General features: G+C 45.2%; 2 protein-coding genes across 3 annotated transcripts in view; one reads left to right on the top strand and one right to left on the bottom strand.

The window, feature by feature from the left end:
• The window catches only part of BICDL1 (BICD family like cargo adaptor 1), a 68822-nt gene extending 64243 nt beyond the window's left edge, over window positions 1-4579 (top strand). Inside the window, exon 11 of one of the 2 annotated variants that reach the window (XR_014714250.1) lies at window positions 745-831. Coding sequence is in view for 1 of the 2 variants with exons in the window: in XM_084649147.1 (XP_084505273.1) it covers window positions 745-945 (201 nt within the window). In the remaining variant the exon portion in view is untranslated. Of the gene's footprint in view, window positions 1-744 lie in introns of both variants that reach the window. The other variant, XM_084649147.1, reaches the window with a different exon arrangement.
• A 1015-nt stretch (window positions 4580-5594) lies between these two features.
• Window positions 5595-24933, bottom strand: RAB35 (RAB35, member RAS oncogene family). Its single transcript, XM_084648688.1, has 6 exons — window positions 24672-24933; window positions 19050-19100; window positions 18132-18255; window positions 9113-9237; window positions 8891-9015; window positions 5595-8210 (listed from the first exon to the last, which is right to left on the bottom strand). The coding sequence occupies exons 1-6, from the start codon at window positions 24721-24723 to the stop codon at window positions 8082-8084; spliced, it is 606 nt and encodes a 201-aa protein (XP_084504814.1). The 5' UTR covers window positions 24724-24933; the 3' UTR covers window positions 5595-8081.
• Between the last annotated feature and the right edge of the window lie 263 nt (window positions 24934-25196).

Genomic DNA, 25196 nt, shown 5'->3' on the forward strand with positions numbered 1-25196 from the left:
TATAACCTCCTGCTGATCAGGCAACTGCCGATGGTCTGTGCCATGTTATTTGAAAACTGATCGGAAACAAAGTCACCATAATACTCCTCAGTAAATTGTACTAATGCCACATAACTCATCCGTAGCACACCCCATGACAGTAGTTTCTCTTTGATTATCAAAAAAAACCTTACCTCCTTAGTTCCCTCTTGAAGAGGTTCTCATGTATGTGGTCACCCTCACCACGTCTCTGTCACCTGGCCTGCCTACTCTTCAGTACAGAGCTACTCTAGGTTCAGTACTACAGTCCTGTCCCTTCCTGGACTCTGCTTCAGTCACATGCCTCAGCTGTGCAGCTTTCTGGACAGAGAGAGGGGAGATGACAGCCAGCCAGCTTTGAAAAGACAAGCCAGGGACCTTGGAGAAGGGTACCAGAAGCGATGCGCCATTTCACGGGCATCAGCAAAACCCTGGAAAACAGCCACCCCTTAAACTACATTAAACTGTGAATGGCCTGATTTCCATTTTAATAATGGTGGGGCAAAAGGTAAACTTCTTGTCTCTTTATGGGCTGGTGCTTGAGGAGCAGCCAGCGATGTTGATGAAGGCTCATGCTGTGTGGTTAAATGAGGTCCTTGTACCCTCCACCCTTCCTCCTTTCATCATGGCCATTCTATAATCCCATTTTAGCCCTGTCCATGAGTAAATTCTGCTGACACCCTGGCTGTGCTTCTGACTGAGCATCCCTTTTCCCTTCTATTACAGGATGACATGCACAGGGTCATTGACCAGCAGCTGATGGACAAACATCTGAAGGAATGGAGCCAGCCTGCTTATTCCTTCTCCAATGGCTACAGAGCAAAGCGGTATGCAAGACCCTCCCCCGTGTTCAGGCCGGAGCAGCAGGGGGATGAGCCCATTGGGGCAGAAAGGAACCGTCTCTTTTCCTTTTTCAAGAAAAATTAATTTGAAAGGAGAAATATTTCCAATTATTCCTGCTTAGAGCTGGGGGCAACTGCTCAGCTTCCTAATGGACCTGAATCTGATCCAAAAGGAAAAACACAAAGGGTGAAGGAATTAACCCTTGAGACTGCACTATTTACAATCCACCTGGTCTGAACAAAATGTTTACATGAATTGGAGATTTGCAGTTTGACAATGTGATACCAACTGAGAGCAACTTTTCTTATTCCTTAAGCAAAGTGATAAACTTCAGGGTATGTTTTAGGCGTTTTGACACAGGCCCCTCAGTTTCTGCTGTGAAGAATAATCCAATTGTCTTAAACTCATTCTCTCATGCTGGAGAAGGAAATAAGCAACCCCAGGACAAGGCAATACAGGGGACTGACTACTGGCATCACAGGGGACTGACTACTGGCATCACAGTAAGAGCAGGGGAAAGGAGTGGCCTTCATACAACCTCCAGTCCTGGCAGCTGGGCTGTCCTGCAGATTACACAGGCTGTAGTTGCATTGGTCCTGGAAACATAACATGTTTACATGGCTGTAGCTTACTCTATGGGGGAAGTCCTTATTGTCCTCTGCATATGACTGGAAGTCTTTATTCCCCCTGGTGCTCTCCATAGCTATTCCTACTGCATCAGGAATCCAGATCCCTTCCAGCTCTAGCAGATTTACAACTGCACTATGCTAAAAGGTGAATCTAGCTCCCTGTTGGTCAGTTCCAGACACGCCCCCCCGCCCCCAAGTATTGAGGATTTGATCATCGGGGAGGCTGAGCACCTATAACTCAACATGCAGTGAATGGGAGTTGTGAATGTTCAGTACTCCTCATGTACCAACTCTTCCCTTAGCCTTAAGTCTGGCTGGGGAAGTTCAGTGTAGCTCAGCCTTCGGGCTAAAGGCCTTGTGCATCTTCCTAGTGAAATCAATAGCCAAAAATCTGAGTCACTTCAATAGGAATAAGGACTGGGCTCCAATGACCTGCCATCTCAAAGTCCCGAGCACCTAAAACTGATGGATTTGAATAGGAATGGGTTGTTGTGTGTCTGAAAATCAGGTCCTAGGTGTAGCTCTTCCACTGCTCAGCATTGCTGCAGTAGCTTCAGTTATAGGGCTGATCTTCAGGGCCAACCGTAGCTCCTGTGTATATGTTTTCTGCTACTCAGGCCTTGATGGTAGAAGTTTGGATCCCCTTATGCTCAGTGTCGCTGTAGACCCTCCCTTGTAGTGAGAAGGCTTTGATCAGCCTGGTGTGAGGAGTATGGTCATGCTGCTACTCTACATACACGCACACACTTTGGTGCTAGAAGTCCTGCAGCATGTAGGAGATTAGTAGTAGGGTGGGTACCTTCTGCAGGCCATATAAGTACCACTTAGAGCTCTTCCTTTAAAATTACTTTCCCACCAATGAAATAAGCATTTCCCCGTTAGAGAAAGCTGACGCTAGCATGTTTAAGCAACAGCCTGTTCCAGAAGGATTTTATGCTGCTGTCACCTTTTCATTTCCCAATTGCCAGTCTCCTACAGTCCTCTCCAAGCTGCGTACGCAGCACGTGTGTGGGTGAGGAGGGGAAATGTATAGCCATGAGGGAGCGTATATGCGCCATCCTAAGGAAAGGGGCTTAAGTTATGCAATGAAGATGCAGTGATAAGAAAGGTGCCTTTTGTTGCATGTTCACTGGGAGGGGAGAGTGGACGTGGGTCACAGGTGCTTAGGCTAGTGATCGAAATTCACAGCATGGCTCTTCGTTTAAGGAAGAAGCTAGTCCTTAATCTCTTTGCAATATTTTTTTTCCAGTAGGAAGGTTGAGAGAGGAAAGCAAGCATATTTCGAGCTGATGGTTGGGCATGGGAGCTATTCAGCCCAGAACACGGGAAGGACAGAGCTTATGAACCAGGGACCAGGTCAGAGGAAATTGTCCTTATGCTGAGCTGCTGTTGCTCAACTGCAACAAAACTAGCTTAACACCAGATAGATACTGTTTTATGCATCAGTACAATGTCTCAGCAAGATGTTCCCAAAGTGTCACGTAGTTAATGCTCTGCTTTAAGTGTCCTAAATGTTTCATCGTCCCTTAAACCAGTGGTGGGCAACCTGCGGCCTGTGGGTGGCCCATCAGGGTAATCCACTGGGGGGGCCATGAGACAGTTTGTTTACACTGACCATCTGCAGGCACAGCTGTCCACACCTCCTAGTGGCAGCGGTTCGCTGTTCTGGGCCAATGGGAGCTGTGGGAAGCGGCAGCCAGCACCTCCCTGCGGCCTGTGCTGTTTCCCACAGCTCCTATTGGCCAGGAACGGTGAACCGTGGCCACTGGGAGCTGCGGGCAGTCAGTGTAAACAAAAAGAAAAGGAGTACTTGTGGCACCTTTGGTTAGTCTCTAAGGTGGCACAAGTACTCCTTTTCTTTTTGCGAATACAGACTAACACGGCTGTTACTCTGAAACCTGTCAGTGTAAACAAAGTGTCTCTCAGCCTGCCAGCGGATTACCCGGACAGGCTGCATGCGGCCTACAGGCCACAGGTTGCCCACCACTGCCTTAAACTGTCCTTGAGCACTCACCATCATAGACAGCACAGCTGATGATGGATTAAGTCCAGGCTCCTTTCACTGCCTATGAGGGTTGAACATGCCAGCGCCCCCTCCCCCCCAGGGCAGCTGACACTTACAAACCTATTGAAAAAGGTCACTGGGAGGGAGAACACTAACCGGAAGAAGCCCAGCAAAGTAGATTCCGTATCCCAGGCAAGCATCAGCATACAGGGATTATACCACTGCCCAGGAATTGGATCTGCAGCAGTGAACACCACTACAAAATATTTTCACCCATCAGTACTTAAGGGACCGTTCCAGGCAGTATGGCAGGGATGAGACATGCACCTTGTACAACAGTTACACAGTTAAAGGATGGAGGCTGCACATTTCACACAACTGCACGACAATTACAAAGCAATCTCGCTGCCTCTGTGGGAAAACAAGGAAATTTTTTTTTTGCTAGCTAGGGGGAAGCTCCCTTTAACAAAGTCTACAGCTGGGGCCTACTGTTATATATGAGACTCGAGCATAGTACAGAAAACAAATACAAATAAATGTAGATTCAAGTCAAGTCACTCGCACTTTACTATCTTAACACACACCTAGATCAGCAAGGTACCATTCAACAAGAAAACGAGATCCATTTAAGAAGAGAAACTGAGGAGTGAAGTCTACGGCACAGCTTGTGCAGAGCAGCAATAAAGTGGGCTTACTGGCAACAGTACACGCACAAGGACGTCAGGTGATGTGTTTAGGCCTTACCCTATCTAGGATTGATGGTGGATTCTGGACATCCAGCAAACCCTCTTTACCATTCCCACTTCACTGCAAAGCAAGATTGTTTTAACCAAAAGCTTAGAGGTACAAGGGACGTGCCTGGGTAAGACAGTGAAGTGACAGTCCCCATAGACTGAAAGTGAAAAAGCACACAGCAGGGACAAACAGAAAGAATGTATCTATAGATATGTACATACCACAGTGCTGTAATTTTTGTACGTAGCAGTAATGTAAATAAGTGTATGGGTTTTATAAGATACGTATTATATACATCTATAAAGGCATATTTTTAGTAAAAACAATGCTCCACAGCTTCTTTTGTAAATAGTTCTCTTCAGAATAAAATGGATCATTTCTACGGTACTGTCTCTGGGCTTTGATCCCTGGTTATTCTCTGAACCTAGAGAGCCACCTCACCCTGAATACACACTCAGGACATCTCGCAATCTCAAGCAATTCAGCCATGTGTGCGCTTCCCGGTGAAAAGGGCAGAGAAGCAGTAGTAACCCATCTATTTCGAGTATTCACACCTTCAGCTGCCTGGGAAACTAAGGGAAGATCTACACTTAAAATGCTGCATTCAGGGCCGGCTCTAGCTCTTTTGCCTCCCCAAGCACCAAGCCACTGAAGCAAAAAAAGAAAAGAAAGAAAAAGGCCGGCCCTTGAAATGTGCCGCCCCAAGCACGGCCGGAATGCCGCCCCTTCACATGGGCCAGCCCAAGCACGTTCCTCCTTGGCTAGTGCTTAGAGCCGGCCCTGGCTGCACTGGCGGAGTTGCAGCGCTTAAGACGCTCCTACACCGACGGGAGAATTTCTCCCATCAGCACAGTTAATCCACCTCCCTGAGAAGCGGTAGCAGCTCTCCCATCAACACAACGCTGTCCACGGGGGGGAGAAACTAAGTACCGAGGGGGACATTAAGTGGAGGTAAACCCACAATGTAAAAAATTGCAGTGGGGAGAAAAAAAAAGAGCCTCTGATTTTTATTAATATTTGTCCTCTCCTGCTTCTAACAGAGCTCCAAACTCTGCTGGAGTCTCCAGCTCTACCCTGTGTAACTGCAAGTGAAGTCTTCAAAGCTTTACCTGGGGACAGGAATGAAGGAATAAAATGCAGATCACCAATTTTCAACCCATAAAGAAAGATGTAATATACAGTTCCACTAAAGAGTGAAAAATCCCAGGGCAGCAAGAGGACTGAAGGCAGCCACTGTCCCTTGCTAAACACCCCCTGCAGAAAAGCACCACATATAACGAGGATGGAGGCAAGCCAGGGAGAGAACCCAGCTCCAGATGCTGGACAGCAGAGGAAACAGACCTTCAAAAGGAAGATTTGGCAGCTTTAACCTTTATTTTTAGTTTTTTAAAATTATTTAAAAAGCATAATTAGAAACTGTCAATACAGAAATAATCCTAGCAAACCAGTTAGACATTCCATCGCTTAACATTAGGAAACTTCACATCAGCACCACTAGAGATGCAGTCCCCAGTCCCCACCCTCTTTCAGTTTAATACTCAGTGGCAGCAGCAGGTAGACAGCTGCTCCTCTACAGCCAATAGAGGCAGCACTAAAAAAAAATCCCACTTCAAGCCAGGAAGCTGGATTGCAGGATTGGCAAAGCTCACACCTGTGGCCACGAAGACCTGGACTCAGTGAGAACTAACCTTTCCACATCAAAACACTCCAGATCAGGTGCACCATTTCCTCACTTTATTGTATCAGTTCCAACAAATTCAGAGTTTTCCTTTTCCCTATACCCTTTACCCCTACCCAGATCTACAAACTCTTCAGCACACGAGCCCTATCAATGTATTTCAAGTCGAGCCCACGGAGTGGTAACTGTGGCACAAGCCAGCTCCATTTCAATAGGAAGGGCTAGAGAAGGTTGACAGACCTCCTTCTTGGTACATATGCTATATTCCACATTGGAAGCACATAGGGTGGATGCCTGGTGTAATTTCTGCTGCCACCTGCAGAGGCAACCAATGCACGTCTTGTCATTCATGCAGTGCTCACTCTAGCAGTATCACCTCACTATCTCCAGCTCATTTTTACTCTTGGGTTACCAATGAAACATGGACAGATATGTGCAGAAAAGAGATGGGGGATGGGAAAAGGCAGCTGCTATACACTCCCAACACTTGCACTGGTTAAAAACCTGTCACACGTTCATGGTTTGCATAAAAAAAAAAAAATCTTTAAAGTCAGACTGATCTGTGATGTGATTGTACGATCAGAGCTTTTACCACAAACCATAAGAATCTAAAAAGGCAGGCAAAATAAATAAGTCTGATTTCAATTTAGCCTTTCTTGGGTGTGATTGGGATGAGTCCAAGCTCATGCATGTCAGTGGGACATGCCCTACCAAACCTAAGGCCAGTGATTCCAGAGGACCATGTGCTGACACCCAAGTGCTGTGTCATCTTCAGGGTCAAGTATGAAGCCAAAACCCCCACCCCTTTCCGGTCAGTATTTCAAAAGAATTGCTTTTTTGCTTAGAGAATCAGTTGATGAACACGTTACTCAGCAGCCCAAATAGATCCTGCTCCTGCTACGACAGTCTCAGCCTCTGAGCATATCTATCCAGGGACTGATGAACTGAGCCCTTATTTTCCCACAAAAGCCAAAGGCGGCCCGGGGAATGCTATTTGTTCAGCATAGTGAGACCAGAGTATGTTACCAGAGATAACCCCTACCCACAACCATCACCACATAATGCAAGCAATAGCTTTCCATTTCTTTACATTAGCGAGAGCAATCATCTCTGTCAGGAGACTCCTGGGAATGATCCTGCAGCAACTTTTGGATCCAGACACCAACCAAAAGAGCTGGATTCACTTCCACATGTTCCATCTCTCTTGAAAGCAATGCTTTGCCACCGGCATTCACATCTGAGTTCAGATCTACTTGTGGACAGGGCAACATGAAGAGCTTTTTTTGGCAGATTCACACTGTTTTGTTGCTCTCAAGAAGAGTCTGGACCCTCGCCTGGAACAACCAGCAGACCCAGAAACAGAAGTCACAGGAGTTTAGTTTCATTTTGTTTTTTTAAAAAGTTTAAATCCAAATAAATCCCATTTTTTGCAGGTTTGTTTTTAAATATCTTGATACAAACTGAAGAGCAGATACAGCTGAGCTGCACCACAAAGCAAATGTTAAACCCAAGGCCCTGGCCACAAACCTGGAGCATGGCAAAGTGAAACCCAGCACCAGCCGCTAGCCCAGGGGCTGGTAAAGTGAAACCCCAGGCTCCAGCAGCAACCCTGGAACCTAGAAAAATGAAGCTGAAGCCCCAGTAACAGCCTGGAACTCAAAGTGAAGCCAAAGGCCCCAGGGGCACCAGTTGCCAGCCTGGAGCCCAAACAAAATGAAGCCCAAGCCCCCAGCAGCAATCGCTGCCAGCCTGGAGCCTACTCAAGTTAAGAACTTGGTATTCTATCTTTAAAAAGATAACTCTGCAGTTCATGATTGGTTGACATTAAGAAGGCATAAGCCAGAGTAACAAGAGGGAGGTGCGGCTGGTTAAAGCAATATACATTATGTACAAACTCTTGGGTTAATCAGTCCACTTGGTAGGCAACGTCCTTTCTTGTCTACAAGGCGCACTGGAATGAGCAGGGGAGGAGAGAAGGGGCAAGAGTCCATCCGATACTTTCTTGGCACTAACATGGTAAGGTGCCAGGGCCTCTTGATAGAAAACACGGAGAAAAATCTTTAAATAACGGCACAAACTGAGAAAGTCCTCCCGAAGCCTGCCCCAGTGAAGTAGCCCAAGTCTAGAAGGGGCTGATCTGTCAGAGCAGAGTCTCTGCAACAGGGAAATGGCATTAGCAGCACCGCTTCTTCCTTTTACTGTTCTTAGTTAGCTTCACTACGTCGTTCTGTTGCTGCTGTTGCTGCTTTGCTAAGTTTTCTTTCTTTGCTCGCAGAACCAGCTCTGTAATGCAATTAAACATCTGCAAGAGAAACACAATCAAGTTCAGACCATCTGGGAGTGCAGGCTGGCTGCTGAGGGGGTACTCTCCAGAGGAGTAGATGATGCCACTAAGCCCAGCAAGTCAGATTTCAGCACATTCTCCTCACAACCCCTCCAAAGGCCAGTGACTTGGGGTCCAGCCCCACATTTCCCTCCCCCACTAAAACCAGTGAATGAGGGTCTAGCCCAAGAAGAGCAAGTCAGGGTTTGGCATAATCCTTACTTGCCCACAGCACCACCAAAGCCAATGACTCAGGGTCTAGCATTCCCTTCCACTGAGGCTGCCACTTGCAGTGAAAAAAAGATCTCTTGGGAAAAATACCTAATAGGCTGATGCATTTTTATTAATTTTCGCCCTCCAGCTTTAACCTTTATTGCACTGAAGAAAAGTCATCGGATCTTCAGCACCTCTCCACCTGACCCCATCTCTCTCCTTCCCACTGCAACTGCTCATCTGCCCTTTGCATACACGGAGGGTTACTCTTCCTCCCCAGGCAGAATAAATGCTAACCAACAGCAATGAAAACCCCTCCTACTCTTGTTGGTATGTGGCCTCCTAACAGTGAAATTTCCATCTCCCTTTAACAGATGCAATATTTGCCATTCCTAGCCTGTTACTTCTGAAAAGTAGCCATATTCCTATTCCCTTCAGGGTATTACCTCTTCCACATTAATGTTTTCTTTGGCGCTGGTCTCAAACAGTTGGATCCCCATCTGCCCGGCAAATTTATAGGCATCTTCCGTCTCCACTACTTTCCGCTCTGGGTCATCATTCTTATTTCCCACTAAAAAGGAAAAAAGGTCAATGCTACACCTCCTACGCTGGCCAGGCTGCCATAGCAAAGGCTTCCCAGAACAAGCAGCAGCAGAGTAGGAGCTTACCCAGTATCCGGCAGACATCATCGCAGTTTTGGTTAATTTCATGTAACCACCGCTTTACATTCACAAAGGATTCTGCACTGGTGACATCATAGACAACAATCACCCCATGCGTCCCTCTGTAATACCTAGGGGGTGGGAAAAGGACACAGATGCTAGTTCAAACTTCAGGCTGCTTGGCCTTACCCCGAACACCTTCCTTTGGAATGGGCCTCTAGATCACCCCCTGGAATGGGCCTCTAGATCACCCCCTGACCCCACTGGGAGTCATTTAATGTGCAACTATCAGCTCATGCTCTGCCCCTAAACATGCACAGTTCTCTGCTCAGCTGGCCCATATGAACAAGTTTCAGAGCCCCTATATTGATAAACCTGCTCCTACAGGTCCTCTTTGGGCTGCCTGGGACCCAAACAAGGATAAGCATATCTTCCAGCTGTGAAAGCAGACAGTGGCAATCCATCCTCCACTGCCTTCCTATTTCATTTGAATCTTGGTTCCTGCACAAATTAAAGACTGATCAATGGTTGCAGTCAGGAAAGGAATTTTGCAAGCTCCCCTCCATCTCTAGGTGCCTTCAGTTCCTCTCTGGCAACAGCACCCACTATTCCAGCCATAGGCCTTCCAGCAGAGATAGTTAAATCATGCCAAATTGTGCAGTAGTTTTGAAATGTGAAAAATGCTCATTAGAAACTAACATGTGAACAAGTCTAATTTGTGATCAGATCTCCAGATATAAACTATTCAGAGGTCTGTTTTGCTATTTAGCCCCCCCAGTTACTCCTTTTGCTTTAAAGTCCTATTTTACTCTGAAAAGCAACTGTGTACTGACAGCACCTTCCTACTCAACAGATCTGCTCCATATGTGCATTCAGTCATATCTGCTACCTTTAGTGATTAAAAATAAGTGAAATGCAGTCAAAGCCAGTTAGTCCTGCAGAACCAACACAGATAAGAAAAGGAGATGGATTCAGTTTCTTTTTGTGCATCAGAATTGTTCACTAAGTTCCAATTTATTTCACCTGTGCAAACACTGAAAAAAATGGCGCAGTGCAGGCATCACTGAAGACCTTTTATGGCACGCAAAACCTTTGGTACAATGATATGCATGAAGGAAAGAACCTTTACGTTCAGCTTAACATTCAGAGGCCAGTTGAGTTTGCAGCGCTGGCAGTTCAGAAAGAAACCTTTCACTTGTGAATTGAGCAAATTTGCTCTGTAAATCACTGAGACAATTAACACTGATCCCTCCCAATAGTTTGGCATTTTTGTTTTTTTAAATGGTTTTCTTTGTAGAACCACTCCAAGAGTTATTTTACTAGATGCACTTTTCACGTTTACCTGTCTTTCCCCTCCTCCTCCTCTTCTTGTGTCTGACTAGGATTAGCTTCTACTAATGCAAATGCGGAAGTTCACAGCAGCCAAACTGAGGCACTTCCCTTAGAAATATTTTTCAAGATTTCCAGAGACAAATCTCTTGCTATCAGCATTTCCACAAGGGCTCTTCCGAGATGACAACTGCGACCAACACTTTGAATCTAGTTCTCCCTTTGCTGAATTAATCCTTCCCCAGACAGAAGACACCCCAGTCCATCTGTGCACTGTGAAACTGAGCAAGACCAACTGGGCTACACTTCAGACTAGTTCTGATTTCTATTTTCATCTCTGCCACTGACTCACCATAACAGCTTGAGCAAATCACTTAACATCTCTGCCTCAGTATCCTCATCTGTTTTTTTAAGAGACTAACAAATTTGAGCATAAGCTTTCGTGAGCTACAGCTCACTCCAGCGGATGCATGCAGTGGAAAATACAGTGGGGAGATTTTATATACACAGAGAACCTGAAACAATGGGTGTTACCATACAGACTGTAAGGAGAGTGATCAGGTAAGGTGAGCTATTACCAGCAGGAGAGAGAAAAAGAATTAACGATATCAGACCTTTGCAACACACTCAGTGCTTCTCACCCACTGAAGTGCAAAGTACTCCTATCTCTAGGAGGCTTCTCAGCTATGCTTCTTCCCGCTAATTGTTCTGTCTTGGCCTCTGTTTCACATCACCAGGTGGTGGCGGTGGCTGCAACTAGGTGCCGTGCAACTTTTTTGCATAGGATCACCACACTTCAGAAGCATGAAAGGCCACCATCCGACCCTGTCTGCCTACCTGTGTGTTCTCATCTCTACTCTTACGTTCCAGAAAGAAACCCAGGCATATCAATTTTCTTGCATTGCTTTCTCAGAAACATATGCCACGTGTTCAATTCCCTTGGCATGAAATAGCTTAGACCATGAATATTCAGTCCCAAACTGGTTTTCTAGATTTTGCTGTACTTTTAAACCCTTTAACCAGTTCTCTCAACCAATCCTTTCATGATTTTGAAGTTTGTTAGGCCAATTCATCTTTTCCTCAACAGAAAAAAATATGAAATTTCCTTTATAACTTAGATTCTTTAGACTACATAACACCTTTATCCCCACGGGCTGCAGTCAGCATCAAAAATATTGTTCCATGTGAAACAGTGACTTGTACTACAAGCTCTGCTCCAGACTGGGTCCTAACATATAGCCACAGCGCCTCCCGCTTTGTGCTCTCTCAGCCTGCTAACAAACCTAGTACTGTATCTGGCTTGGCTTTGCTGGTGCTGAGCAATGGACAGACTGTTTACATCTAAATCCTCTTCTTGATTCCGAACTGGAAGACTCTTTCATTTAACATATGTTCTTCAGGTTGACCCATTTCTCCCCCCACAATGTTACATTTGTCTATGCTTGTCAAGGTTCCTCCCCCACTCTGAACTCTAGGGTACACATGTGGGGACCTGCATGAAAAACCTCCTAAGCTTATCTTTACCAGCTTAGGTCAAAACTTCCCCAAGGTACAAAATATTCCACCCTTTGTCCTTGGATTGGCCGCTACCACCACCAAACTAATACTGGTGACTGGGGAAGAGCTGTTTGGACGCGTCTTTCCCCCCAAAATACTTCCCAAAACCTTGCACCCCACTTCCTGGACAAGGTTTGGTAAAAAGCCTCACCAATTTGCCTAGGTGACTACAGACCCAGACCCTTGGATCTTAAGAACAATGAACAATCCTCCCAACACTTGCACCCCCCCCTTTCCTGGGAAATGTTGGATAAAAAGCCTCACCAATTTGCATAGGTGACCACAGACCCAAACCCTTGGATCTGAGAACAATGAAAAAGCATTCAGTTTCTTACAAGACTTTTAATAAAAATAGAAGTAAATAGAAATGAAGAAATCCCCCCTGTAAAATCAGGATGGTAGATATCTTACAGGGTAATTAGATTCAAAAACATAGAGAACCCCTCTAGGCAAAACCTTAAGTTACAAAAAAGATACACAGACAGAAATAGTTATTCTATTCAGCACAATTCTTTTCTCAGCCATTTAAAGAAATCATAATCTAACACATACCTAGCTAGATTACTTACTAAAAGTTCTAAGACTCCATTCCTGGTCTATCCCCAACAAAGACAGACTATAGACAGACTCAAAGACCCTTTGTTTCTCTCCCTCCTCCCAGCTTTTGAAAGTATCTTGTCTCCTCATTGGTCATTTTGGTCAGGTGCCAGCGAGATTACCTTTAGCTTCTTAACCCTTTACAGGTGAGAGGAGCTTTCCCCTGGCCAGGAGGGATTTCAAAGGGGTTTACCCTTCCCTTTATGTTTATGACAATGCTAAACTACAATTTTCTTCATTGTCTGAGATCTCACTCAACATTTCACTAACCTGATGGTTTAATCTATGACTACCTTTATTTCCGGATACTAACCCCCCCCCCTTTTTTTTTAAGCTAGTCGCCCCGTTTTACACTATCCATGAATCTTATCCAAGGCCTTGTGTCTTAAGTGGCACCTTAGAAATAACTGATGCAACCCCTGAGTGCAGCACAGTACTGTCACTGTATTTTTATATTGATTTACACTGTGGCCATACTTTCAATTTTCCTTGTGCTGCACTAAAGACACATAACTGCTTTATAGAAGTTGCCTGGGGGAAGTTGTTGGCTTTGGCAGATGGGTAAGGGACAGACGGGGCTTTTGGCACCCGGGAAGGAGTGGGAGTCAGTTTTGTGTTTTTGACAATTAAGAAACAATTGAGGCTTTTGATACCAAGGAGAAGATGCATCTTCTCTTTCTCCTCCCTATTTTGGATAGGATGGAGGCCATTTTAAATTTGAAGGAGGGAGGAATGAAATCCTCCTTCCCCATTCCTGAAAACATTGACAAATAGCTGCCCCCTGCAACTCAATATCTGCCACAACATCCAACAATTGAGAAGCATAGTAACTTGGTGTTTTCCTAAAAAGAATAGTCATAAAATAGCTGTTGATGTTTAAAGCATCACCGGTTTTCCGATTTAATGCCCTATTGAGATAATGGGGCTACTCACACCTCCAAGTTATTATTTCAAGTTGTCCGCAGACAAAGATTACTGGGTCAATTCACCCTTTGAAGGTTACCTTTCAACCAGGAAACTAGAGACCTGAAATGTACGAAAGCTTAAATTCTGGAGTTACATCATAAGAAATTAAAATAAAAGAATGAGAATCCTGCAGTTTATACAGATGCATAAATGCATTATAAACATTACCCTGATCTTTTCTACAAAACTTTGTAAAATCTTAAGCTGTAAGTACATTATTATTGAATCATTATACAACAGTGTAGTAAATCTTCACAAAACTCCAGGACTGCTTGTTTAAACAATGATATCCTTAAATCAACCCGCTACGCCTTCCCACTACATCTCTTCTAAGGCTACTCCTATAAAAGGAGGAAACATTTTAGAATTAGCATGTGGGACTTGCTGCTACAGGATACTATTGAGTCAGAAAGCTTAATATGTTTTTTAGAAAGGGATTAGACATTTATCAATAGCACCTGCAGTTAGGGTAGTCTGTTTTATATTACAAGTGGAAGCAAATCTCATGCTTCAGGATATAAGCGGATCACCACCCGCGATCAGGAAAAAAAAAATCTCCCTCTATTTTCTGGTTTTGTATCATAAAGTTAGATACAACCTGGAGATTAACACCTCCCTCTAGCATCCAAAACTTGCCACTGTCAAAGACAGGACACCCAACTAGGTGGGCTGTTGGTCTAGTCCAGTATGGCATCTCCAAAGCCGTTATTGTTAGTTCACTGGTTTACAGTTTACATGTTTGCCTTTTCCAGTCCTCTGGAATCTCACCTGACTGGAGTGAATTCAGCATTTGTTAAAGTTCACCATTTCCTTACTTACTGCTTGTCAGATGCATGAATGCATATAATCTGCAATCAGAATTTTTGTTGATTAAGTACATCTAATCTTTTAATAACCATATCTGGTGTTCAGTACACCACAACTCTACTTCTGTTGTCCTGGAAAACTGATTCCTGACTTGGACATATCTCTACCTTGTTCTTCTACAAATGCATGGTAGCTAATCACTCTATAATTACTTCACTCCTTGAGTTAAGCCCACACAATCCTTATTTTAAGGGGACTGGATATAAACTACCAACCCTGTTAAAAACTGTTCTATATTCACAAATGTACTTGAGCAGACCAAGCATGGAAAGATGCAGTGCATGTAACTCTCACATCTTATTCGTGACCTGCAATGTCTCCAGAGGGTTTGTGATGTGCACATATGGGATTACCAGGTCTAAACTAAAATTCTCTTTGGATTTAGGAGAAAGTCAACCCAGCTCTCTAAAGTTAAGTGGCTAGTGCACTAGTCACTGCTCCACCTAGACACAAATAACCCCAAGACCCCTGATTATTTCATATGTACACAGTCTTGCTGCCTTTGACATTTTGCTATTTACTGTAGGATTTTTTCAGTCTATTTTACTTTTCCTGGCTTTCTCAAAAATAATTCTCCTGCTCAGCTTCCTTTACATTCCTTAACAACTCCTGTGTCGTCTTCAGCTTCTGTAACTTAAGTATGTTGGGCTTTTACAGAGAGATGACTTGACTGCAGCTTCTTATGTCTTCCCATTTTGTACTACAGACTTGCACTCAGTTCAGTCATGTTGCAATTCTAAGTCTTCCCAGCAGCACTTCAAACCCACCACTATTACGACAGATGCTCTCAGACTTCAAGCTTGTTTACCATACTTGACATCTACCTGTAGACTCTCCTTTATCTGCAAAAAAGATTTACTGGTCTATAGCAATAGCAAAGGATCAGCTTTTCCCCTTTCAATCCAAACAGGCACCGCTACAGCAACCTAAAGTTTCAACCATTCTGTTGACAATGTATTAGTACCCAACCCATGCTTTGTTTGGCCAAGCCCTTCTGTACACTCTATAACCTGGTAATTTGATCTGCTACTCAGTTACTCCCTTGACAATAAAATTCTGGATCCACAATCTTGTTGTTTATTATCTATACAGGGAATATGGTCCACCTTAGAGGAGGCTGCCTCATGCCTACTGGCCAACTAAAGAGGAAGTAGCAGCATGCCACAGCCAGCCCACCTAGCCAGAGGAAAAAGCTTCTCTACTACAATACAGTCTTGGAGCAGCTTTTTCACTTCTTCCTTAAGTATGGGCCATCAATGTCCCATAGGGGGCTGAAAAGCAAAAATGTCCATTCAGTTGTGTGCAAAGCTGGACATTTTTATTGCTTGTCCATGGAAGTTTCTGTGGCAGGCTGGTAACTACCCCAAAAACTCTGCAATATGGGAAAACAAGGGGGCTCGTTACTCCCCCCTCATATTACAATTTGTCTTCAGCTCACTCAGAGAAGTTGTGACAGCAATAGCACTAAATGCATCAGGAAATCCAAAAACCTTCATGTAGAAAGCATCCTCTATGACTCTCAAAAGTTCTTGTTTTTAAACGATTGTGAGTGGAAGGAGAAGCAAAAGGTTTACACATTATATTAGACAGTCGCTTCTGCAGCTATTCCTGTCCTCAAAAGTAAGTCTCATTTCCTGGTATTCCCCTTTAATTGCTGGGCATCGTGGTTTTCGGATCTAGCTTGCATCAGACCCCATAGCCTTGTAAACCAAGGCTCATTAACTCAGAGCTGAAGTGTGGCTGCCAATTCTGAAAACAGGAAGGTGCATTGCTGACTCAGCACAAATTCAGCCAGAACAAGTGGCCCATATGCACAGCTGATAAGAACTTTAGCAGTGCCTTACTGCCTCCCCCCTCACCACTTCCTTTCTGAAGCTGGCCACAGCATTGAAACAAGAAGTGATGTCATGCACAGGATCACTATGAGAAGTAGCGAAGTCTGCAATGCTTTTATGAAACAAGTCTCCAGCAGTATAAGTGAAGAAATGCAAAGGAAAAGGGATGGAGCACATTTCACTGATTTCTAAACATCCAGACCTCTCCCAAAAGCATCAAACCGCATGATGCTTTTTATTTTGGCGGATATGTTATATGAAAAATGACCTGCCTCAGTTAATTGACAGAAGCCAAAGGAGAAGTCAGTTGTGAATGACTAACCAAATGAAGGAGGAGGGGAGATATGATTGCCCTCTATAAATAGATCAGAAGGATAAATACCAGGAAGGGAGAGGAGTTATTTAAGTTAAGTGCCAACGTTGACGCGAGAACAAATGGATATAAACTGGCCATCAACAAGTTTAGGCTTGAAATGAGACAAAGTTTTCTAACCATCCAGGAGTGAAGTTCTGAAACAGCCTTCCAAGGGAAGCAGTGGAGGCAAAAAATCTAACTGGCTTCAATACTGACCTTGGTAAGTTTTGTGGAGGGGATGGTATGATAGGACTGCCTACAATGGCATGTGGCTCATCTGTAACTGCTAATAGCAAATACCCTCAACTGCCAGAGATGGGACACTATATGGGTAGGGCTCCGAGTTACTACAGAGAATTCTTTCCCAGGTGTCTGGCTGGTGGGTCTCGCCCATATCCTCAGGGTCCAACTGATCACCATATTTGGGGTCAAGAAGGAATTTTCCCTCTGGTTAGATTGGCAGAGACCCTGGGGATTTTTCACCATCCTCTGCAGCATGGGGCATGGGCCACTTGCAGGTTTAAACTAGAGTAAATGGTGGATTCTCGGTAACTTGAAGTCTTTAAATCATGATTTGAGGACTTCAGTAACTCAGCCAGTGATTATGGGTCTATTACAGAAGTGGGTGGGCGAGGTTCTGTGGCCTGCAACGTGCGGGAGGACAACACTAGATGATCACAATGGTCCTTTCTGGCCTTATAGTGTATGAGAAAACAGGCACTTGGGTGCTCCCAGTACAATTTTATTTTATACAGAAAGGAAACAAAGGATCCATTTCCAAATATCTTCCTTCCTCTTCCCCCAACACCACTCTGAGCAGCCCAAATCCACTGTAACCAGTCATAGCAAAAACATTTCATTCTCCTGAGCTCTCAGTGCTGCAGCTGCAGCTCAGGGTGTGGTTTCTTCAGGAACAGGAAAAGCACTGCAGTTGTTCAAAGGACAATGAGCGTGAACTGACCTCAGACCAAGAAGAAGGTTAACATTCTGTTGGTGTCCGTTTCAACAGAACACTATGTACTTTAATCTAACCATCAGAATGTCCCTTCACCATTCGCAATTCCAAAAAGAATCCACGTATTTGACATTGAATTCTTAAACCTCAAACTCCTCATTAAAACTACAAAACTAATAGAGAGGATTAATATTTTGGACTTCTGTAGCACATTTTGCAGAAGGTTGAGAGGCTAGATCTACTGATGTATTTAAAAAAAAGAGAGAAACATTCCCAGTTTTACAGTTGGGAAACTAGAGGCAGCGGAATTAAGAGACTTGCCCAAGATCATACAGAAAATCTGTTGCATAGCCAAGAATCCAGAAATCCTGCCTCCCAGTCCTGTGCCTTAACCATAAATCCTTCATCCCTAATTGTCATGGGAGAGCTTGAAAAAGAATCCCCACAAACACAGATAAACCACATACTTGAGAAACTGCCAACCTATAATAGCCAAGCTGCATTCCAAGAAGCCCATAATATCTAAGCTTAGAGCCATATTCAAAGGAGCCCAACTATACTCACGTCGATGTGATAGTCCGGAAACGCTCTTGTCCAGCTGTGTCCCATATCTGTAGCTTCACCTTCTCTCCATTAATCTCAACTGTCCGGATTTTAAAATCCACTCCAATTGTGGTAATGTAGCTGCCTACAGAGAGGAAGTGTGTATGCAAGTGAGAACACCAAACCGTGTTCCCTTTAGACTTATCACATTTACTAGGACACATGTCTAGGCTGCAGCTGGTGGTAGCTTCAGGAGCACTGTCACTTTCCCCAATCTATTTGGGCTCCTTTTAGACAGGTATCTCAAGCCACATTTTTATTTGTATAATAATCATTCAAGACACCAGGCTATTTTCTACCACTGATACCAAAAAAATCAAATCCAGTAGCAAAAAATCTATTTCAAGAAAGCTATTCCAACACCATACCAGTGGTTGAGAATAAGCACCAAATTAATCAAAAGAGGGGTAACAAATACACAAATATTTTACTCTTGAGAGCTTGCAGGGCAAAATTTATCTAAACTGCTAGTGGAAGCACTCTTTCCTTCAACTACAATCTATTATATTAATCTCCTCCTGATAACTCTGAATCATGTTACAAAGAATTAAATTATAATGATTTAACTATAGTACTTCATCAATCCTAATCCCACAGGATCAATGGAAGGTTTTACAATGGGCAGAAGTTTGCATGGTGCAACGAACATTTAAAAAATTGAACTCTTCTACAGGATTCACACTGATCTAGATACCACGTGATTTTCACAATCAAAATGCAAGGACTGTGTGTGGGTGTGCCAAGAGAAATGGAGCTGGGAAGATAACAGATTTCTAAAATGGCTAGCAGTGCCAGGTTAAGTGAACTCCCAGGATGAGAGTTCTTTAGTGCTAGGACAGCCCTTGGCCAATTCACCACTGGAGGAAAGGGAACACTCACCTGAGAAAGTATTATCTGCGAAGCGTAACAGCAAACTGCTTTTGCCAACACCTGAGAGAGAAAAAAATACTGAGTTCTGTTGGAATAGAAGTAACAGATGGTGGTATTTTGTCTTTCATTCACTGTGTTTTCTGAATCCCATTTAATTCCTTCTTCTGGAAGATAATCTGATTCTATCAGTTCCTGACCAAAGCCTCAGAGGAGAAAACTGACACGAACAGAACTGCAGGTCAGATCTCAAGTTATCCATTTCAGAGTAACAGCCGTGTTAGTCTGTATTCGCAAAAAGAAAAGGAGTACTTGTGGCACCTTAGAGACTAACCAATTTATTTGAGCATGAGCTTTCGTGAGCTACAGCTCACATTGCAATTTCCCCAACTTTCAGTTCCTGGATCAATAATGCTACAGCAGGCATCCCCAGCAGATAGTCTAAAAAAATCCCATCTCTGTGATCTTTTGTGCCAGGCCTGAGCACCACTGCCTATATCTCCCATTCAAATCATGTACACGTGAACCCACAATGAAATTTGAGCTACTTGGGCCTTGAGATCAGGGTTTGGTGCTGCCAAATTGGGGTTAGAATGGGCATTATTTAATGGAAGACAGCAAGCACAGACTAACACAGCCAAGGTAAACTAGTGCAATTGCTCAAGAAGATTGGGAACCATTGTTCTATACTGTCATCCAACAGGAAGCAGCAAGTATTCCATACTGCAGGATCACTCTGAAATTGCACCCTTTGCACGAGATGTTTCATGTAACAATTTAAAATGCTTGGAACAGTACTTCATTCAGGTTTTCCTTAAACAATCTGCAGTCACAATCCAGCATTTCCAGTTTCATGGTAACATCTTGCACACATCTGCTTCCAATAAAATCCACCACAAAGAACTGATTCCTTCACAACAAACCCATTGGGTTTTGGCATGAGGAAATCCCAGCTAGTCATTTTTGTTGCTTCTTAGAAGAGACCCTTAGCTCCAGTTTGCCCTCCTGATCACAGTAACTGACCAATGTTCCAGAGTAACAGCCATGTTAGTCTGTATTCGCAAAAAGAAAAGGAGTACTTGTGGCACCTTAGAGACTAACCAATTTATTTGAGCATAAGCTTTCGTGAGCTACAGCTCGCTTCATCGGATGCATACCGTGGAAACTGCAGAAGACATTATATACACAGAGACCATGATACAATACCTCCTCCCACCCCACTCTCCTGCTGGTAATAGCTTATCTAAAGTGATCACTCTCCTTACAATGTGTATGATAATCAAGGTGGGCCATTTCCAGCACAAATCCAGGTTCTCTCACCCCCCCCACCCCCTTTCCAAAAACCACACACACAAACTCACTCTCTGATGCAGGAGAGTGAGTTTGTGTGTGTGGTTTTTGGAAAGGGGGGGGGGGGGTGAGAGAACCTGGATTTGTGCTGGAAATGGCCCACCTTGATTATCATACACATTGTAAGGAGAGTGATCACTTTAGATAAGCTATAACCAGCAGGAGAGTGGGGTGGGAGGAGGTATTGTATCATGGTCTCTGTGTATATAATGTCTTCTGCAGTTTCCACAGTATGCATCCGATGAAGCGAGCTGAAGCTCACGAAAGCTTAACCAATTTATTTGAGCATAGTCTCTAAAGTGCCACAAGTCCTCCTTTTCTTTTTGACCAATGTTATTTCCTCTCATTTAAAACTAGGGTCTATCACAGGGACAGGCAAACTTTTTGGCCTGAGGGATGCACTGGGTTTTGGAAATTGTATGGAGGGCCAGTTAGGGGAGGCTGTGCCTCCCCAATCAGCCAGGCGTGACTTAGCACCCTATCCGCGCCCCCACCCACCCATTTCTCACCCCCTGATTCCTCCCCCATCCCCTGGGACCCCTGCCCCTTCCACCCCCCTGCTCTCTGTCCCCTGACTGCCCCCGGTACCCCCGCCCCTGACTGCCCCCAGCTGCCCCATCCAACCCCCCCTTTCTGACTGCCCCCTGACACCCCCTACCCCCATCCAACCCCCCCGTTCCCCACCCCCTGACCACCCCAGCCCTCTATCCAACCCCCCCTGCTCCCTTACCGCACTGCCTGGAGCACCGGTGGCGCTACAACTGCACCGCCCGGCTGGAGCCAGCCACGCCATCGCGCAGCACAGAGTGCCAGGTCAGACTGGGCTCTGCAACTGTGCTGCCCCAGGAGCTCGCCACCTGACCACCCAGGGCATTGCGCCTGTGGTGCAGTGAGCTGAGGGGGAGGAAGGACAGCAGGGGAGGGGCCGGGGGCTAGCCTCCTGGGCCAGAGCTCAGGGGCCAGGCAGGAGGGTCCCGCGGACTGGATGTGGCCCACGGGCCGTAGTTTTCCCACCTCTGGTCTATCAGGTGAGTGCTTACTCGTGTTAGGTTGCCTGGTCACTGAGAAACTGGTTAATACAGTCACTATTAACAAATCCGCAAGGATTTCTGTATGACAACTGCACAAAGCTCCTATAGTTCTTCACAGTCTTTTCAGATTCCTCCAACCTCCCGTAACACTAAATGGAGTATCTTCCCTACCATCCCCAAAATCCATGTCTCATAGGTCAAGAGCATAAGCCTAGCCAGTACTTGCCTAAACATCAAGAGCAGAAAAGGTAGCCTCTCACAGAAGATGCATGTTATACGGAAGGCAATACTGACAGCCAAGTACAGTTGCCAGATGCTGAACATCCCTAAGCTCCGAGAAGGTGGATGATAACAGTTGCCCAAACTTTAGAGAGGGCTGCACTAGCAACATGCCAAGAACCCAAAGGCTTCATATAAATTATATAATAAACCCTGTTGCAACCACTATCAACTTTCCAAAAGATGCAGCTTGCTGAGTCTACAGATCCCAGTGAGCAGCATGTCATCTCGATCCAAGTGGCCTCAACACCACATGTTGGGTCTTATAGTCTTATCAGACTGCATCTCTACATTTAAGACAAAACCAGCTGCAAACAACACTGTAAAACTCCCTGGAGAGCATATGACTTGCATCTTGTCAGGAGGATCTTCTTCAGTGGTGGACAATGGCTTGACCAAGGGCAACCACCAAAAGGCTTGTAACAAAAAGCCAAGCCTCCGGAATCCAGGAAATTCTAGCTGTTACCCAGATGACCGATCTCACTGAATGAGCACTGACTATAGAGCACACTGCTCATATACAGAGAAACCACACTGCCCATGACCTCCCACCTCCTACGGACGTACATTTTAAGTTCAGGGGAGGGAGGGGGAATAGGGAGAGAGAGAGAGAGAGAGAGTCAGTAGAACTTCTTCCACTCATGTGAAAGAAAGAATTCAAAAGCACTGCCTTGCCTACTAATTTTGTGAAATCTAGTAGTGCATAAATTTGCCCATCGCAGCTTTCAAAACAAACCCAGCTATAGCTGAATGAAAGAGCAGACATAAGCATGCAAGTAGAAAGTGATAGACTAATTATCTGTACAATTCATTTTTAAAATTTTTGGCACAACTTGGATGGCTAAGACTACAATCATCTTTTCAAAATGACCTGTTTTAAACACGAAAACCTACTGTCCTTTAAACTCTGTCACAATTCCATATTGTGCAAATGAAATGTAACAATCCATCCAACAACATTGCATTTCTTAACACTAGGCTTTTCTGTAAAGATCAATTAATGATGCAAATGAAATGTTTCTGGAAACTGGGACAAAGCCTTCCTCTTGGGATTAAAGAGAAAACATTAACAATCAATACTTGTAGCTCTACAGTGGATTTAACTGTTAGAACCCCAAGCTGCAGGCATCCAGTCCTCTCACAATCAGGTCATGCACAGTTTCTCACACTGGGCACTCTCCAGTGATTAGGGGCTTTGCCCAAGTTAAGAATTGCCAGCAAAGAGATTTAACTGATCAAAAGAAAAATCTTCCTCTCTAAAATAGGGCTCTCTCTAAATAACCAATCTTGCCTATATTGTTTTGAAACCTACTGGCAGGCAAGGAAGACAGTATTTAAACTCTAGTAAAGCGATCAGTATGCTACCACATGTATCTCCTTGGGTTTTAGAAGAATATCCCTTTAAAAAAAAAAAAGGACCTTATTTAAAATAAGGACTCCGTAAACACTAGTCCTATCTTTCTTGCAGCCCCAGGAGCAGCATTGAGGGGGCCACAGTGTAGTATACACTCAACCACTTTTGACAGGGAGCTACAAACCTACTGAGATGGTTCCTAGGATCATTCAGTGTTCCGTTTTTATCCAAATGGCCATGCCACATTGCATGCTGGGACCTGCTGTCTTTACAGGTCACACCTCTGTTAAAAGATATGGGTGGATGCCATATACTCCATTTTATTTAAATTAAGTTTCAGGATCTTGAAGGGTTGCGACTATGGAACTTAACTGGGTGAAGTTTGGGGACCCCTATATAGAAGTAGAAATCCACCACCTGCATTTCTGGTGCACTTCAAAATAGATCAACTGACATGACAGATGGTAAATTCAATTATTTGCCCTTCAAAAGTGTTTCAAATTCTGCAAAGCCTTTTAAAATCAAAGATCAGACATTTTCCCTATCTTCAACCAACAGGTTAAGGTTTTAGGCACCCATGATTAGTAGATGGAACATATACATCCAACACATACTCCTCTTCCATTTTAAAGATCGAAACAAGACCCAAAGCTTATTTCTAAGTTGATGAACACATACACAAAGCTTCAGCTGGGCATATCTTAACAAATACTAAAGAAAAACTTTATTTTTAATGTTAAAAACATAGGAATTGACACATTGGAAACAACAGTCCTTAGGGCATTCTGAGCACAGACCAAACTCTCTAGACTATACTTAACTGTAGGTTATATTATGAGGGAATTCCCTCCTGATCCCAGCTAGACAACAACATATGCCCTGAAAACCTGAGGTTTGATTGCCCTTGTACAGTCTATCCTAGCTAGTGTAAATGCTGATGTTATCCTTACATAAACACGTGTCCTTTTTTGAATCTTGTTAAACTTATTTGCCTCAACACCCTGTGGCTGCAAGTTCCACAGGTTAAAAAGAGACTCTGTACAAACAAAGGAGACAACCGTTTCGTTCTAGCCGCAGAAGGCCTCTCCGCAGGCCCGTGGTGAGATAGGATTAGCCCCACTTAGTTAGGGCAAGCCTGTAGAAGTCCACCAAGGAAGCTGGCAGGCGGAGGGTGTCTTTTCACTCCCACTGGTGGATAAGAAGCCACCACTGCAGCTCTGGCAGGACTAGGAGGTGGCAGCCACCCAGTCTATAGAAGTTTCTGCCTCCAGCCTTTGCTCAATGAGTATCACCCCCCTCGCCGCTATCTGACCGGGCATTAAGCCTGGTCAGCCAGCGAAACACCAGAACAGCCCTTCCACCCCGCCCCCAACCCCCCTACCCAGACCCCCACTCCCCGGCACAGACCGCCCGGCCGTGCCCCCGCCCGGCGGCATCGCCCCTTGCACAGACCAGCCCCCCCGGCCCGGCGCTACCCCGCCGCGAGGCGCCACAGGCCTCTCTCCCAGTCAGACGCCGCCAAGCTCGCTCCCCTCCCCCGTCGGGGGCGCGGGGGGCTCCTGCCCCGGGGAGCGGCCTAGCCCCGCCACCCCCGAGGCCCGGCCCCGCTCCCCGCCTCACCGCTGTCGCCGATGATGAGCAGCTTGAAAAGGTGATCGTAGTCTCTGGCCATGGCCGGTGGGGAGCGGAAGCTCCGGGCGGCGCGAGAGGTGGGGTCTCCTCAGGCGGCGGCGGCGGCTCCGGGCCGGATCCACTTCCCGAACAAACAGCCGGAACTGACAGCGGCGGCAGCAACACCCCGAGTGCTCACAATGCGCACGCGCACCACCTCAGCCGCGCTCTACTGCTGGAGAGCGCCAGCCGCTTAGCTACCCCACTGCACAGGCGCAGTGCCTCCCCGCCCTATCAGCCCCCTGAACGAACGCTCACTTCCTCCCTCTACCTGTCCGCTTACGCCCGTGTCACTCCGAGGCTAGTGAGGGGCTCAAGGACGCATGCGCTTTCTGGCGCCCGACTCGGCTGTGTTCCGGCGCATGCGTAGTGAAGGGCGCAAGTCCACTCAAGTAGTTTTGGCGCTCATTTCACAGTCAGGAGGCAGTGTCCCTCCCCCACAGGAATCCCACCGTCTTCCTCAGACAGGCCCCC

The sequence above is a fragment of the Lepidochelys olivacea genome (genome assembly GCF_965140295.1).
Source record: "Lepidochelys olivacea isolate rLepOli2 genome assembly, chromosome: 15".
Taxonomy (NCBI): domain Eukaryota; kingdom Metazoa; phylum Chordata; order Testudines; family Cheloniidae; genus Lepidochelys; species Lepidochelys olivacea.